The sequence below is a fragment of the Lutra lutra genome, chromosome 5 (assembly GCF_902655055.1).
Source record: "Lutra lutra chromosome 5, mLutLut1.2, whole genome shotgun sequence".
In the NCBI taxonomy this organism is placed as follows: Eukaryota; Metazoa; Chordata; class Mammalia; order Carnivora; family Mustelidae; genus Lutra; species Lutra lutra.
The window spans coordinates 110,325,355-110,342,016 of record NC_062282.1 but is presented as its reverse complement, the minus strand read 5'-3'; the positions used below and the strand labels follow the sequence as shown (position 1 = coordinate 110,342,016).

Below are 16,662 nucleotides of genomic sequence, written 5' to 3'. Positions count from 1 at the left end.
TTTTAAAATCTGATAAAATTTGATATCTGAGAACATATTAGAATTGTATTATGCCTTACTGTTAGAATTTAAAAATTTAATTAAGAAATGTTTATTCAGTTTCTAAGTTGCAAATATAAAGAAATATTTTAAAAAGAGAATTAAAATGTAAGTGAAAATACCTATATGTATAGCTGTGAATTTTGAATTTAAAATATTAGAAATGTAAATATTTTAATATCTTGATTTACTTATTAGTGTACATAAGTTATGTATAATGTCAGGGAGTTTACCTGCTTACTTTATAAATATATTTTGTCTACATGTTTTCTATTATAAGATGTTATAAGTTATTATTATTAAATGTTATTATCAAATGTTGACAGACTTGCACTTTTCTCTTTTTGTTGGAAGCATACGTAATGTTTATAAAAATTTAAGTCAAAAAAATTATAGTAATGAGAAATGCTAAGTCAATATAAAAATGATTTTTACACAAAACTCAGATGAAGACCGGTCAAGATCAAGGATATTTATTGGATCAAGGATATTTATTGAGGGTTTACAATTTAGGAGGTATGCTAATTTCTGAAAGCATAAAATATGAGATAGGCCCTTTAAGGGCATTATACTTCCATTAATGCGCTCAGCAGCCAAGGGATGACATTGAGTAATGTAGAATCGTAATGCAGATGGGCGGTTATCTGTTGTGGTGCCACGCTCAAAGCAAAGGAAGAAGAGTGTCATGAGGAGAAAGAATTATTTTCTTCATGTGGAGGTCAATGACAGATCTGTAAGGTAGGTGGCACTCAAAAGGCATAATGGTACAAATTAAATTTATTTTAAAAATATCTCCTATCAAATCTAATAGCCACATTCTGAGAGTGAATTTTTTCTGATCTATATTCACATCTTTTCCTAATTTGTTCCCAGAGTGTTCGGGCCCATTGGGAATTGAAGGTGGAATCATATCAAATCAGCAAATCACAGCTTCCTCTACCCACCGAGCTCTCTTTGGACTCCAGAAGTGGTATCCCTACTATGCACGTCTCAATAAGAAGGGGCTTATCAATGCATGGACAGCTGCAGAAAATGACAGATGGCCATGGATTCAGGTAACACATGGGATGGGACGAGGTGAATGCCAAGGAATGACCAGAATCATTTCAGAGAAAATACAAGTCAGAGCCCAAAGTGGGCTCTTCATGGTCAGAGGATGGGATGATTTAGTTGAGTCCAAATTGGGTATAAAATCTGAAACTGTGGGATATCTGTACATTGACTGAAAAGTGCATTAACAGGGTTAAAAATGTTGAAATTCTTGGGCTGCAAATATGTCTGTTTTAAGGTACATATCAAAGAAGAAGGTTTTTTACGTATGCCATGTGTTCATTAGTGCTGTGTTAACATTTAACAGCAACTGCTGACCCTTGAAGAAAGTAAAAATTGCATCTTTTCTTTCTCTGTCTCAGAATTGGTTTCACATGCGCAAAGCATGTAAAGTATACAATAGATTATGAGAATCACTAAAATGCCATCAGTGCCTTCTTTCAGTAGCTGAGAGTATATCAGTTCATGCTGTTTCATTTATTACCATCAGCCAGCTTTTTTTTAAAACAGGAAAAAAAAAAAGCCCATGATATACCACGATAGTAAGTGTTTTCCCTAAAATGGGTTGGATGGTAGTAATACCAGAAACTTCTATTTAATCCAGTTAAACACTTTTTGATGCCTTAGCTGAAGTGAGATAGTAAACTACATATTATGGGGACAGAAAAGGTGATTAAACCATGATTTCTGTGAAAGATTATACCTCTGTTGGGGAGAGCACATTAGTAACATCTAACAAGTCATTGATGTGTGCTGAAAAGAAGGAAAACCCAGTGTGTGATGGGATTAGTGGAAGACATAATTATCATGTAAAAAACTTAAGGGAGAATAGTATTTTAGGTGGGCCTTGGAAAATGGCTTTCTATAGAGAAAAAAAATCCATGGAACAGCACAAACAAAGGCACCGGGTGAGAATCTGGGGAACATCATATGGAAATTCATGACTTGTGTATAGAGGAACATGTTCTGATTAAGTGTGTGAGTTAAGTATGTATGAAGATTCATACATACTAAAATATTTGGGGATTATTCCAGGGAGCTGTTACAGAATTTTGATTTAAATAGTTGAGCTATTTTTGTTTACGATATATTTTGAGTCAGGGGTAATTTTTAATGTGGAAATCCATGATTTGAAGTTATTAGGTGCGATGTTCAGGGATTGCCTTACAGGACTTTAATAGAATGAGAAACTGATTTATGGCCAAGTAACATGACTTCCTTATCTTAGGAACTGAGCTAAGGTCTCCTTCAGATACTTCTTTTATTCAGGTTTCTTATGAACTTTTACATATCCTGCCTATATACATTTCTTTTATCTATATGGCTCCCGGTGGTTACCTGATATCGTTTTTGTTTTATGCATTTATTTTTGCATGCATTTGCAGAAATTGCTTCTTAAATTACGCTTGATTTTTCGAATCTATGGCATTGTGCGCAAAGAGAATTCCAGATAGTGGACATGATATATCTACACAGTTCCGATCCCAGACTAATGAAGATAAAATTAAGGTTTAAAATAGTTGCAGAACAACAAAAAATGCGTATCTTTTATTGTTAAAAATCACTGCAGAGACCATTTTTTTAAATCACCATAGTGGACTGTTGTGATTTGTGGGGTGGCAATCATGATAAAACTCTGGAAATTAAGATTCATAGCAGAAGTTGCAGAGCGGCTTGAGACGATGTCGCAAGCTTGCGTCGGGGTTTCTGTTTAGCAAATTATGTTCACAAGATTTAGTCATTGCCATGTTTCAATACACCATAAATAACATACTTTTGCGAAATTTTCTCTAAGAAACACCTTATTAATGTTTCGTGTCCTGACTTTTCACTTTGTCCCAGTTTATTGCCTCCTTAACTTGCACATCATTCTGCCTTTCAAAGTACAAATTAACTTTAAGTTCCCTTTATCCCAATAGTTATAGGTAAAAATAGCCTCAGTGGAACAGGACATTGGTTGACTCTTAGAGAAATTTAGGTTAAATATAACTTTGTAAACTTAAGTAGAATAATTTATTTTTTAAGTAGAATAATTTAATACCTCTTTTATTTTTAAGGGGGTCTATCATTATTTTTTATTGCTATTATTTTGCTTTTAGTCTGAAGATGATAATGAACTCTCAGAGAAAAGAATATAAGTAAATAAAAAGGCTTTTATATTAAATGAAAAAGTCTTGTGTATAATGGAGGGAGAACTGAAAACTCTCAATTGTCATTTTAATAAGTATTCTGAGATTATGTTCAAGTTATTATATTACTGTATTCTTTCATAACATCTTATTTTCTAAGTTATTTGTTTAAAAGAAAAAGTGTATCCTTTTCTTAAAGGAAAATCATATCTAAGAGGCTCTGGAAAGTCTACTCATGTACCCAATTTTCTGTCTGAGCATTATTAATTTCCCTTGTCACTTAATTCTTTTGTTTATATTCAGTACTTCAAATGAAACATTTGAGTGCTTTGCTTAAACTCACTTATAATGAGCACAGTATTCCCCTAATCTTTCAGGTGTATGACACACATACACTAATTAGTATTCAATTCCATTTTCTTCCTTGTCTAGGTGAAATAAAAGTTGAAATTGCCATTTTAAATTTACACACTCAGCGGGCAATTAGTGAAAGCACCACAATGTTTATAATTGGTTTTGGATTTAAAGGGTTAGTGCAATAAATACAGTTAAACAAAACCCTTTTCTCCCCATTTTCAAGTTTTTCTGACCTTATATTCCTTATCTACATTTTTTTCCCCAACTAACAAAGAACCACCACATTGAACATTGACTAGTTCATTATCATCTTGGAATGTCAGTTTCTCTTTCTGACTGATGTATTAGAAATAACCACTTTGTGTAATTATGGGAATATGTCTTGGGTTATCTTATATGAAAATGTATAATCTTATTTAATTCTTCTGTGTACTTTGCTATCTAAGGTCTGAAGATGACTATTTGCTATTGATTTTTAAAGATAACTCTTTAATATTCATTATTTTTCTTTGATAGATACATGCAGCAAAATTTTTTTTTAATTTCTGAATTGATTTGTCTTATGCATACTTATACATACTTTCTAGAGTGCATATACAATACATTTGCAGCCAGTCATTTATTCATCCATTCAACAAACGTTTCTAAATGACTCTCTCCTCTGCGGTCTCTACTGTACTAGGCACTAGAAGAAAGGCAGCACATTCCTCAAGATATTCTGAATCTAGGGACACCTGGGGGGGCAGTTGGTTAAGGGGCCGACTCTGGATTTCAGCTTAGGTCATGATCGTAGGGTCGTGGGGTTGGACCCCATGTGGAGTCCCATGTCAGACTCTATACTTAGCAGGGAATCTACTTGAAGATTCTCTCTCCCTCTCTCGCTCTGCTTCTCCCCTGCTCTCTCTCTCTCTCTCTCTCAAATAAATAAATGAATAAATCTCAAAAAAAGGTGTTCTGAATCTAGAATATAGTAAAGTAAACATGGTAAATATAATAATATATTATATAAACCCTAGTCTTACATCATCTGCTAAACCTTTTGTTTGAACCGTAATATTTGATTATATTTGAACAGTTTATTCTAACAAAACTTTTGTTAAATGGAGAAACTAATTTAGCATAATATTTATAGAACATGAGGAGAGGAATTGGCATGACACTAGGAATCACATAGCTATATTATTACATGCTGATCTGTTTGATGGGTATACCAAAACAAAGCCATAATCTTCCTTTGAAAGTTAATTTACCAGTAGTAGTGTCAGTACAAGTATTTTATCACTGAGAAAAATAGGCTTTGATCTTTCCCTTCTAAATAATTCACTAGTCTTTCAAAAAATGTGAAGATGATCTTAATATGTTCCTTTTCTATATGCCACACAAGTTTGTGTGTGCGGAGAGAGCATTACTTCTCAAACTTTAATGGGCCCAGAAATCTTTTGGGTCACTGGGTAAAAATAGAAACTTCTGCATTGCCTCTCAGACCTACTGCAGGTCATTGTCCGACTACACTGAAAAAAAACATGTCTCATCAGCTCATAAGGCCTAGATTGGAACTGCCCCGGATACATGAAGAAATAAATAAATAAAATTAAAATAACACTTTTGCTTGCTGATCTGGGCACTTTGGTGTTGGAACTACAAGTAGTGATAACTGTATGAGGTAGAAAGAGAGAAACGAATGGTGAAAAAATACGAGAAAGGATAATGAGAACTATGTGACCCACAGAAGTTCTCTAAATTAGTTGGGGCAGAACCATGTTAGATATCCTAGGCAAAAGCACCCCACTTTAGTAGCAATTCATAACAAGCATTATTCACTAGTTATAAAATCTTTACGAATTTTCAGCAACTACTATTCTTAAGTGGCTTATAGATTCTTTGTTGTTGGGAAATTTAAAATATCCCAAACCAAGACCACCTGACTTCTGTATTTCAAACAAAATAACAGTTACGGCAGAATACATGGGCCCAAATGAGAATTATGCGAGTGCAAGCTGAGTTATAGATTAGTATTTCTGGAGTACACGTTTCATACATTGTGTTGTTTTTTTTTTAATCTTTGTAAATGGTAGGATTGAAAATGCTGCAAAAGGGGTGCCTGGGTGGCTCAGTGGGTTAAGCCTCTGCCTTCGGCTCAGGTCATGATCCCAGGGTCCTGGGATGATCGAGCCGCGCATCAGCCTCTCTACTCGGCGGGGAGCCTGCTTCCTCCCTCTCTCTCTGCCTGCCTCTCTGCCTACTTGTGATCTCTCTGTCAAACAAATAATAAAATCTTAAAAAAAAAAAAAAGAAAAGAAAAGAAAATGCTGCAAAAAACAGAGTAATCATCTATGTCATTTCGGAAGCCTGTATGTAAGGCATGTGAAACTCTTTTGGTACTTACAGACCGCCGGAGCTCCTTGAGATACAGAAACCATCTTTAAAAACATAAAGACGATAAGAAGATTTTTCTTTCAGTTTCAGGTTGTTTTCTAGTTACAGAACCTAAATTACATAGAATCTAATCAGTCTTTACTACTTCTTCATTCAAGTAGAAATGTTTCAGCCTGTCTTTTTCCTTAAAAAAGCTACTTTCTCAGATATAGTGCCACCCATACTAAACACCTCTCTAAGGCAAATGACATCTCAACATCAATGTGCTGGTGCTTCTAGCGATCTCTTTTTAGAAACAGTAATCCTAAATTGAGAATTGCAATTTTTCTTTGTTATTAGAAGTAACCTTGCATACATAGTTGTGTGTGTTTTTAAAAAATGTTACTTTTTTATTTTTAAAAACAGAAAGGTACTTAGCCTTAAGAAAAAAATGGTTGGATATATCCGTACTGAAAAATAATATATTTGGTCTCTTTATTTGGTCATTTATGGTGGCATTTATACTAACACTAATACATATTGCTTTCTGACGTGCTTTAAGGGATACGTGTTGGATCTTAATTCCAGATTCTGTGAGCTATGGAATATATGATTAACAATATAGCAGTTGTTCTCTCATTTGAAAGAAGTTGTATCTAGAATCCCTTCTCTCTGCTCTGAGCTTCTTCCTCTCTGACTTCCAGCACCCAGGGCCTCATTGACTTGGATTTCTTGCTGTTCCTCAGCTTTGTCTGGTTGTCTTCTGCTGCTGTGCTTGGCACATACCCTTCTTGCTTCATCTATTCCCACCTACCAGGCTTCTTTAGATTCACATCCTTCATTCCATTCTGTATAAGGTGAGTCCTGGAATTTCTGCTTTTCATCTCCAGAGATACGAGTGACCACACTGGGGGGGACCCAGGTGGCTCAGTCGGTTAAACAGCTGACTCTTGGCTTTGGCTCAGGTCATGTTCTCAGGGCTATGAGATCGAGCCCTATGTCAGCTCCATGCTCAGTGGGGAGTCTGCTTGAGATTCTCTTTCTCTCTCCCAGTGCCCTTCTCCACGCTCCATGCATGCTCTCTCTCTCTACTCCCAGTGTAAATAAGTAAATCTTTAAAAAAGAAGAAGAAGAAGGAACCGCACTATCCTTTTTTCCCACTCTGTCAGTTACATATGTTAGTCACCAGCAGCTAACATTCTCTTGTCATTCTTTACCTTTTTCTCTCCTCCTATCCTGTAAGCCACTTGAGAGTATGAATTACACCTGATTTACGTCTATTTCCATAGCACCTTGAATAAAAAACAAACACAGATAGATGTAAATATTTGATCGATAGAATAGAGAATGTCGAGCAAAATAAGTGGAAGAGAGCTAGTGTCTGTTTTTGCATGGTGATTCTACTGCACTGAGTGGTGCTCAGGGCACCCCAACAACTCAGTTCACTGTCTGTGTTCAGATGGCATAAACCATATTTAAACTGTGCCATCTTAGCACAATCCCTTTGGTGCCATATGTGGTATGTCCAGCCACACTGTAGGAAATGCTTCACCCATCTGGGCAGCACAGGAATCAGATTTCTGCAAATCCTGATGGCCCATACCTTTCTCTGTAATCACTGCAAACCACCTTCATAAGCAACATTAGATAGACATGGGTAATAATTGCAAGGGGCTCTCTAGGAAGCCTGGTAATTAAGCCTTGAATACCAAGCACCAAACTTTTTATCTTCTTCTAGCCCACTTAAGTGCTTCCTGAAATGCTAAAAATTAAATGTTTGTTTTATCTTCTTGCACATTTTTATAAGTTTGTTATTATAGTCACACAAGAATTTGAAACTTTATACAATGCTGATGCTAAAGTAACCATTATCTTCTCTTTCTAAGATTAATTTGCCCTGGTAAAACAAGCTTTTAAAATACTAGTGTCTCTGTAGCTTATATAACACAATCTTTAGCAGCTGTTAAACTCTTGAGTAGATAATTCAGTGAACTTACCGTGTACGTTTGATTGTATTTGCTACACATTTTGGCCATAGGGAAAACATTTTCAGCTTAACTTTTATATTTACAAAGGTTAAGATTTTAAGTGCCTTGTAGTTCATTCAGTTCCCATTATCTTGTGACTATTACCAGAGTGATTTTTTAGTTTACAATACTGTTAAAAGTGAACTAGAAATTATCTGAATTAATTGAAAATAGTGACTTGCTATTGTCATGAAAAAAATAGAGCAGTCAACATTTCAAATCTCTGGTTTTACAAAGTACCTTGATCATATTCATGGAAAACTTAGGCCAGTTCCCTCTTCGTATCTCTCCATGTGACCATCGAGTCAGCCTCTGGGCTGTCTCTTCCAGTTTCTGGCACTTGGGACCAAAGGAGTCACCTTTCAGAGTTTCTTATTGTAACTTCTCTTACATGGCTTGATGCAGTCCTCGTAATCCTGTGATTGTGAATACAGCTTCACTGAAGGTGTTAAACCCGATCATGAGAACTGCCGATGGGAAATGCGGTTTATGAATTAGAGTTAGCCACTGCGTCCAATGCAACAATTCTCCCTCGTAGGGCCAGGGCAGAGGGCGTCTGCTGGCGGTCTGTCCTGAGTCCCTAGAGGTGAGAAATGCAGAGAAGCAGGAGGAAAAGTGAAAGTCTGAGCTAAAGGTTTGATTGTCTTTTCATGTTTATCTTCTGTGAACCAGTGGGATTACTGTTTGGATTAGGCTGAAGGAATCCCTTATTTCCACCATAGACACTGAACAAATTTGTTCTGCCCCAACACCTTACTGAAAACCCCCTTGTTTTGAAAATGTGACCAAATACAGAGCCACCAGACAGATTCTGAAAGGTTTATTTTCTTGAGACTGTGGTTAATTTGAGAGCATTTTGGTTTGGGGGAGTTTGTTGTTGTTTAAAACTCACTGAATGTGGTTAGGCTTAAGTTCAGAAAAATTTACTATATTCGCCTATAGTTAGGTTATAAAGGAGTCTCAATACCAATAATATTATATATATTAGCTTTAAAATAATCTAACAGCTAGCACTGTGTATCTTACAATCACTTTACATACACTGACTACCTATTTGCAGCTCATTGGTATTGTTCTTCTCCCCATCGTTCAGATAGGGAAATCTAGGCACAGAAAAGGAAGTTGTCCGAATTCACTAAATAGTAAGTTGCATGCTTGGGATATATACACAGGAAGCTTGTGTGAGAGGCCAGTGCCAAACTATCCATAACCTCTGTACAATACTTTCTTTGACAGTTCTTCAAAGTTCTCTCTTCCTTTTTTTTTTTTTTTTTTTGAGGACAAGAGGGGCAGTCATAGTGGGCAAGAGGAAGCCCAGCATTTTTTTTAAGGCTTTATTAAGTGCCTGTTGTATCCAATAAAATTTATATTTGCCCATAAGCAAGCAATCCACCTCTAGCTAGGACAGCAGTTCTCAAAATTAAACTACATAAAAAGTATCTGGAGAGCTGTTTAAATATGGTCCTCATCCTTAGAGTTTCTGAGTTTGTGGTTCAGAGTTGGGACCTAGGGCACCTCACAATGAACAGACAGGCCACGTGAATTTTGATATTGGTGATTTTGAGGAAAAAAAGCAGTAATCACTACACTAATGGAGCTCACACTAGTCTTCGTGTGAGAGACATACTTCCCATTGGATGTGCCCCTTTCACTATCAGAAACAAATAAATTAAGATATCAGAGAAGAGTATATTGCTCTTAAAAATGAGACATTGGTGTGAAACATTTTAAAGTAATGGATGGCATGGAAACATCAGAAATCCAAGATGTAATTACCTAAATTGCTTTGGTGATATTTTATTACTAATCTGCCTATATCCATGTCTGCCATAAGTAGAATCCCCATTCTTCTATGAACTAGATGTAGTAAAGCATAATTGTTTTTATAGGATTTTTATCTGTAACTTGAGGTCTTCAATAATTAAGTCATAATTAAATAGTAAAAGGATTATTTAAAAAAAATTCACATCTCTGTAAGACCAGGCTTTAAATGTTTTCTTGTTAAATCCTCAGCTGGTCTTAGTAGTCTTTAAGGAAGAAATACTTATTCTCTATGCAACCAGAATATAATGAAAACATCAAAAAGATATTTCATTTTAATTATTAAAAGTGAATTTAGTGTATTCACCATTTTTGAGGAGGATGTTAAGGAAGTTTTTCCAGAGGGAGAGAGAACAGAATGAATAAAGTCTCAAGGGAAATGGAGGGACTGGTCTTTACTGAAGAGATGGGCACATGGACTAGGGACTAGGAGATAAAGGTCTGCAAAGGTAAGGAGACACCAGAATGTGCAAATATATCAGTGTCCAGTGAGGTGGCACTTGATGGCTGTTGAAGGGTTTTCAGCAAGGTGTTGACCATGTCAGAACTCGAGTTCAGGAAGGTGACCTGTCAGTGGGCTGTATTATGAGAACCCAATACAATGCCGAGTGTTTAGGAGGAAGTTAGCAAAATTTCATCAAATAAACATCATGCTTAATGCAGAGACAAGCCTAGAAGCAGGCATTCCAGTTAGGAGTCTTTTATAGCTAACTGCCCAAGGAGAACCTGAATTACAGTAGCAGCTGTTGAAATAAAAATAAAAGATTAAATTGTAAGAGGGCTTGAGGGTGCAGCACTGACGATCAAATTGTGTGTTAGGAGAGAGGAGGAAGTAAAAAGAAATTGAGAAAAATTAAACTCCAGGGTTTTGAGCTTACATGTGAGTTTGGTACCATTAATAGAAATATAGAAATCAGGAAAAGGAGATGGTGTGGCTGGAAAATGATGACTATATTTTGAGTTTTAGTTTGATTTACTTAGAGAAAATCCTAACAGTGTCAAGCCTAAAGTTGGAAGAGTGATAGTTTGCTGCTCTGTACAGTTATTGGAAGTAGATTATGTGGGCACCACTGCCATGAGATACTTTCTTATCCTCATTGGCCATTGTGGGTCACATGGCCACACCTAGTGGAATGGAAAATAAGGTGATGTCCACTTAGAGTTGAAAGAGATATTTGAAGGATGCCTGGGTGGCTCAGTCAGGTAAATGTCTGCCTTCGGCTCAGGGTCCTGGGATCAAACCCCACATCAGGCTCCCCACTCAGTGGCAAGTCTGCCGTCCTTCCCCCTCTCCCTCTATGATCTCTCTCACTTTCACTCTCTCTCAAATAAATAAATAAAATCTTAAAAACAAAATATTTGAGGGGACAGATAGGAACCCTAAAATGAAATATCTTCCCCAAACGAAAGCTTTTTCTTCTAATTCCATTCCCATCAAAAATGTTTATAAGACAACAGTTTACCCGGGAGCACCATTGTGCAGGACCCTTGGGAAGAAAAGAACTGACCTTTGAGCTTCTGAATAACTGTAGCCATTCTACATGAATGCCTTCTTCAGGGCTTTTCCTTTCCATACCATAGGCTGGTTCCAAATTTTCTCCATGTGTTTGTTTTTAATGTTGTTATTGCTGTGGCTGCGACTATTTTCCCCAGAATTGATATAGTTAATTAAAATAGTAGCTATTTCAGCCTAACGTTGGTGTACTTAGTGTAGATTGTTTTATTGTGTTGTGATTTTTGGTTCTTTAAAAAATAATAAAGGTCTCCTTTTTTCCACAAATGGGCTCTCAAATTTCTTGCATCTGTTATATATTTAATGCTTCAGTAGCTTTGAAGTATTTTTCCTGGGTTCATAATACATGAGCTATATTTTCATTTCTCAGATTTAAAAAACTGTGTTAAACCCAGGTCTCCTTAGTTTATTACTATCATTAGTGCTGTTAAGAGATACAGTGCTGAATTTCAAAAGTAGATGTGAATTTTTATATCTTAGTTTTCCTAGCAGGAGCCCAACCTAAGCCAATATTTTTACATAACAGCAGCTTTCAAGAAGCTCTTAAACTGAAATGTGATTATCATGCAGAACAAAAAAACAAATAAGACATTTTTATATTAACCAGTGGATCTTAGCTTTCCTTTTCTTAGGAGCATTAACCCAGATTTGGAAAGATGTACATAAAAGCTGAAAGAAGAGTTCATTATCTGATATTTTTTTCAGAAAGTTTTTGTTAGTTTCAGATCTGTTGGCAACAAACTAGTATTTGTTGAGCAGCTGCTATTTGCAGACAGCCATTGGGGCAACAGACAAATTTTTGTGCTCATGTGGAGCTTATCTAAGTAGATAAAACTTTTTAAATTATCTTATGTGGAATGTTCTACTTCATTGTATGGATATTTGAGAGGGAAAAAGCTATTTGATTTAATTCAATGAACAATTGAATTCTTAACTAGGTGCTTTGGGAAGAGTAGAAAATTTACCATGTGAGTTCTAGCCACATGGGATTTTTTTGAAGTGTACTCCCTTCCGCTTCCCCAAGCTTAGAAAAAACATCTTTGAAAGTGACCTCCAACTTCATTTAAATTAATAAATTCATTCACTGAATATTTTCCATGTGCCAGTTACTGTTCTAGAGATGCCTTCTCAAGGCAGCCTTTTTAAACTCCACCCCTTGGGCGCCTGGGTGGCTCAGTGGGTTAAGCCTCTGCCTTCGGCTCAGGTCATGATCTCAGGGTCCTGGGATCGAGTCCCGCATCAGGCTCTCTGCTCAGCAAGAAGCCTGCTTCCCTCTCTCTCTCTCTCTCTCTGCCTTCCTCTCCGTCTACTTGTGATCTCTCTCTGTCAAATAAATAAATAAAAATCTTTAAACTCCACCCCTCCCCGCAGACTAAATGTGGTTCTCCTAATACATGGTCCTATAGCATTTTGTTCTTTTCTTCTCTAGCACTTGTCACAGCTTATACTTAAAGACTGTATCAGAGATTATTTTATGAGGTAAGCTGCTTGAGGGTAGGGGCACAATCTGTCGTCTCACTTGTATTCTCACCAATCTTTATGACTAAATCTTTAATGAATAAGAACAGAACTGTTGTCATAATCAATGTCCTAAATAAAACTTCCATTTTCCCTTTTTTAAACAAATTTTATTATTTAAGTATAGTTGACATATAGTGTCATATTAGTTTCAGGTGCACAACATAGTGATTGGACAATTTCAACTTTATACAATGTTCACTATGATTAAGTGTGTAGACACCATCTGTCACCATATGTCAGTCTTAAGATATTATTGACTATTTTCCTTGTACTCTTCATCTCCATGACTTATTTTATAACTGGAAGTTTGTACTTCTTAATTGCCTTCACCTATTTTTCTCATTCCACTACCCTCTCCCTTCTAGCACCACCAGTTTGTTTTCTGTATTTATGAGTCTGTTTCTGATTGTTTGCTTGTTCATTTGTTTTGCTTTTTAGATTCCACATATAAGTGAAATCATATTGTATTTTTCTTTCTCTGACTGACTTAACCCACTTAACATAGAATACTCTCTAGGTCCATCCATTTGTCACAAATGACAGGGGTTCATTCTTTTTTATGGCTGAGTAATATTCCATTCTGTATATGTTATATATATACCACATGTTATCTCTCCATTCTTCTCTCAGTGGACACTTAGGTTGTGTAAGCAGTTATATTCTATGGTAAACAATATGGTATTCAAGATCAGTGGTTCTGGATTCAAGTAGCCACTGTCATTTTGAGTACACTTACTTATCCACTCTAAGATAGAAGTTCTTTATATATAAAGTGACAGCAAAAATAGAGTGGCCTTTTAGGATTGTTTTGAGGATTATATGATGGATGTTTACTTGCATGTTGGCTATATAGCAAGTAACTAATAAATGTACATTCACACATATTAAAAAATATTTGAGAGTTGTATCTAAGACTTTTAACTGTCTCCCTATATCTTTTCTTGTTTCTGTAGCAAGAGGATTAGTAGCTAAGCAATTTTTACCTCAGATAGTTTAAGTCTGTAGGATTCTGTATATTCTGTATAAAAATGTGTTCTTTTAGGCTGTATTTCCCAACCTCCCATTCCACTATGGCCATATGACTCACAAGGGGCCAAAGACATAGAAGCAAAAGTGTCACACGGTGGTTTCTGGGAACGTTCCTTAAGATACAATACCCACCTGCCCTCTTCATCCCTTTCTCCATTTTGCTACTGAGAATTCAGATGCTGCTATCTTGGACAATGAGATCAAGGTTACATAAAGTGTCAACAAGCTGGAAGGTTCCTGGGGCCCTTATATATCAGCCCCTTCTGCCTAGTTATAACCTGGGTTTTTGTCACAGCTGAACCAAATCATACTTAATATGAGTCTGTCAGTAGAATGTTCAGTATTAGATCCAAGGCAGAATGTTTTAATGCCATTGTGATAATGTTTAAGTCTAAGTGTATACATATAAGTATATACATATAAGTGCAAAGGGATTCATATAAAATGAGACTTCATATAAAATGAGACTTACAATTCATATAAAATGAGACTTACAGAGCAGATAAGTTTTCAGATTGCTGCAGTGGATGAAGGAGGCCTTTCAGGTAGACAGACATAGAAAAGAAGAATTACCTTTTTGTCTAGCCTCACCAGACCTCTCATTATCCCTAAGCATAGTGGGCACTCCACGTTTTGCACTCTCTCTCTTTCTCTGAGTCTTTGAGGACCATTCAGTCCTGATCTGTGAACTTGGGCAGGCCCCCTGACATTTCTGGGCCTTGGTTTCTTTTTCCAGTATGAACTGATTTTCTCTTTATGTCCATGTCAGGGCATTTGTCCCCTTATCATTTATATCATTCTGTTTTGTTTTGTAGTTAGTTATCTGTGTGTCTTACTCTTTCAATTACATGTGACAGGTGCAAAAATCTTTTCTGTTTTTACATTTCCCACTGTATCATCACTAAGTTTACAGATTATAGACATGCAAGAAATAATGGATGAATTAAATCCATTTAAAGATTATATAGAGATATAAATGCACATGTGATAATAAACAGAAATACAGCTGGAAAACTGAGTTGTACGATCTCATAGAAATCTGTGCAGGCCACGGCAGAAAACATACATATTTTGGGTAGGAGGGAAAAGCTACTGAAATTTTGAAAACAATGAAGTGATTTAACAAAGGAAAAAAACCCTATAGTTCAAGCTACCAAAAAAAAAAGTATAATTTAGTTTGCCTAAATTTGCCTGTACAAATGATACAATCAATACCTTTTTAGAAGATTTCCTAATTACCATTATATGCTCAGCAAAACTATTATTTTAAAATAATCAAATACATTCTCTTTTCTTCCTCATAAATTTCAAGTAATTTAATGTTTTACCATATAGAATTGTCTGGTAGTGTTGAAACTATATTTCTTTGAAAACATGTTAAAGTGTTGTTTTTCCATGTTATTAAGGAGTTGCTGTTGGACCAGAGTGCTATGTGGGGAGTAGAATTTTTTCTGTGGTTGGTTTTATTCTTTGTGTATTCTTCTCCTTACTTCTAAGGGAACAGAGACAACCAAAAGTCCCCCATCATCTTTCCCTGTTGGCCCAAACAGAAGACCAGAATTGTCCAACTAATTTCTTAAGGTCAATATAAAGAACAAATGAAATAGTGTATCATGTGTATAAAAGAAATTTGAAAAGTAAAATTAAAGAAATAGACTCTGGTGTGCCCAATCTGTGTGAATTAAAGAATCACTTTGTTCTTTTTATTATTTTTCCACATTTGGAAATGAAAGTTCTGTTTCTTCCCTGGACAAAATGGTAAGAATAGGGAACAATTATTAAATGCTTAAAGATGATAGATAGGTAAGGGTAACATCATCTTTTATACTCAGACAACCCTGGGGCACCTTGGTGGCTCTGTCAGTTAAGCAACTGGCTTTGGCTCAGATCATGAACCCCGGGGTCCTAGGATCGAGCCCTGCATCCAGCTGCTTGCTCAGTGGGGAGCCTGCTTCTACCTCTCACTCTGCCCTGCCCCTCCCTCTGCTTGTGCGCATGCTCTCTCTCTTTCTCTCTGTCAAATAAATAAATGAAATCTTAGATAAAGTACTCAGACAACACTGTGAGTTAAATAATACCTCATTACCATTGTATGGATAAAGAAGTTCTGGTTTTCAGAGGTTAAGAAAATTGCCCCAGGCCATGTTAGGATGTATATTAGGGCACACCTGGCTTATCAGCCTGGCTTTTCAAAAATAAGCATCTTGCTATTAAGTGCTATGATCTATTCCTACCCCAAAGAAACAGAGATTATGTTGTTCCCTCCAGTGTCTTCCGATGGAGACAGGCAATTTGGGGACTTAGCACTCCTTTCTGCTAATCAGCACCCAAGAAGGAGGGGCCTGCACATCCTCCAGATGTGTGGAACCGGACTCCCAGTTCCCAGGCTTTGCTTTCTTCATTTCTCGTCTTTCCATTTTTTTATAGCACCGCTGTTTTCCCTGACTTTAAATACTGAGATGTCCTGATCTCAGCAAGTCCAGTCCCAGATGTTGGTTTGTTGTGAAAAACTCTGACCTCAAATTTCAGGATTTATTTGCTCATAAAGGTATTCAAAATGTTACAACAGTTTAGGACATTTCACCATTCCATTTATTATTCAAAAATAATGATATATTTAAGGGTAGGACCCATAACTATAGAAATACAGTGCAAATTAAAAATTAATCCTTACTATAGAAATTCATAAGCAGGCAGAAGAATTAAAAGATATTACTTGCTTCTTCTATGGTGACTTCGCTCCAGACCACAATGAATCTTTTGTATCTGGTGACATTTTAAGAGAGTGTGGAATATTGCTAGTGTGTGTCTGATTTTGGAT

At 36.2% G+C, this 16,662-nt stretch overlaps 1 protein-coding gene across 2 annotated transcripts in view; it reads left to right on the top strand.

The window, feature by feature from the left end:
* Positions 1-16,662, top strand: part of EDIL3 (EGF like repeats and discoidin domains 3) — a 425,477-nt gene that overhangs the window by 275,869 nt on the left and 132,946 nt on the right. For both annotated transcript variants that reach the window (XM_047731177.1, XM_047731176.1), the window contains one exon: positions 913-1,094. In XM_047731177.1, coding sequence (XP_047587133.1) covers positions 913-1,094 — 182 coding nt within the window. The remainder of the gene's footprint in view (positions 1-912; positions 1,095-16,662) is intronic.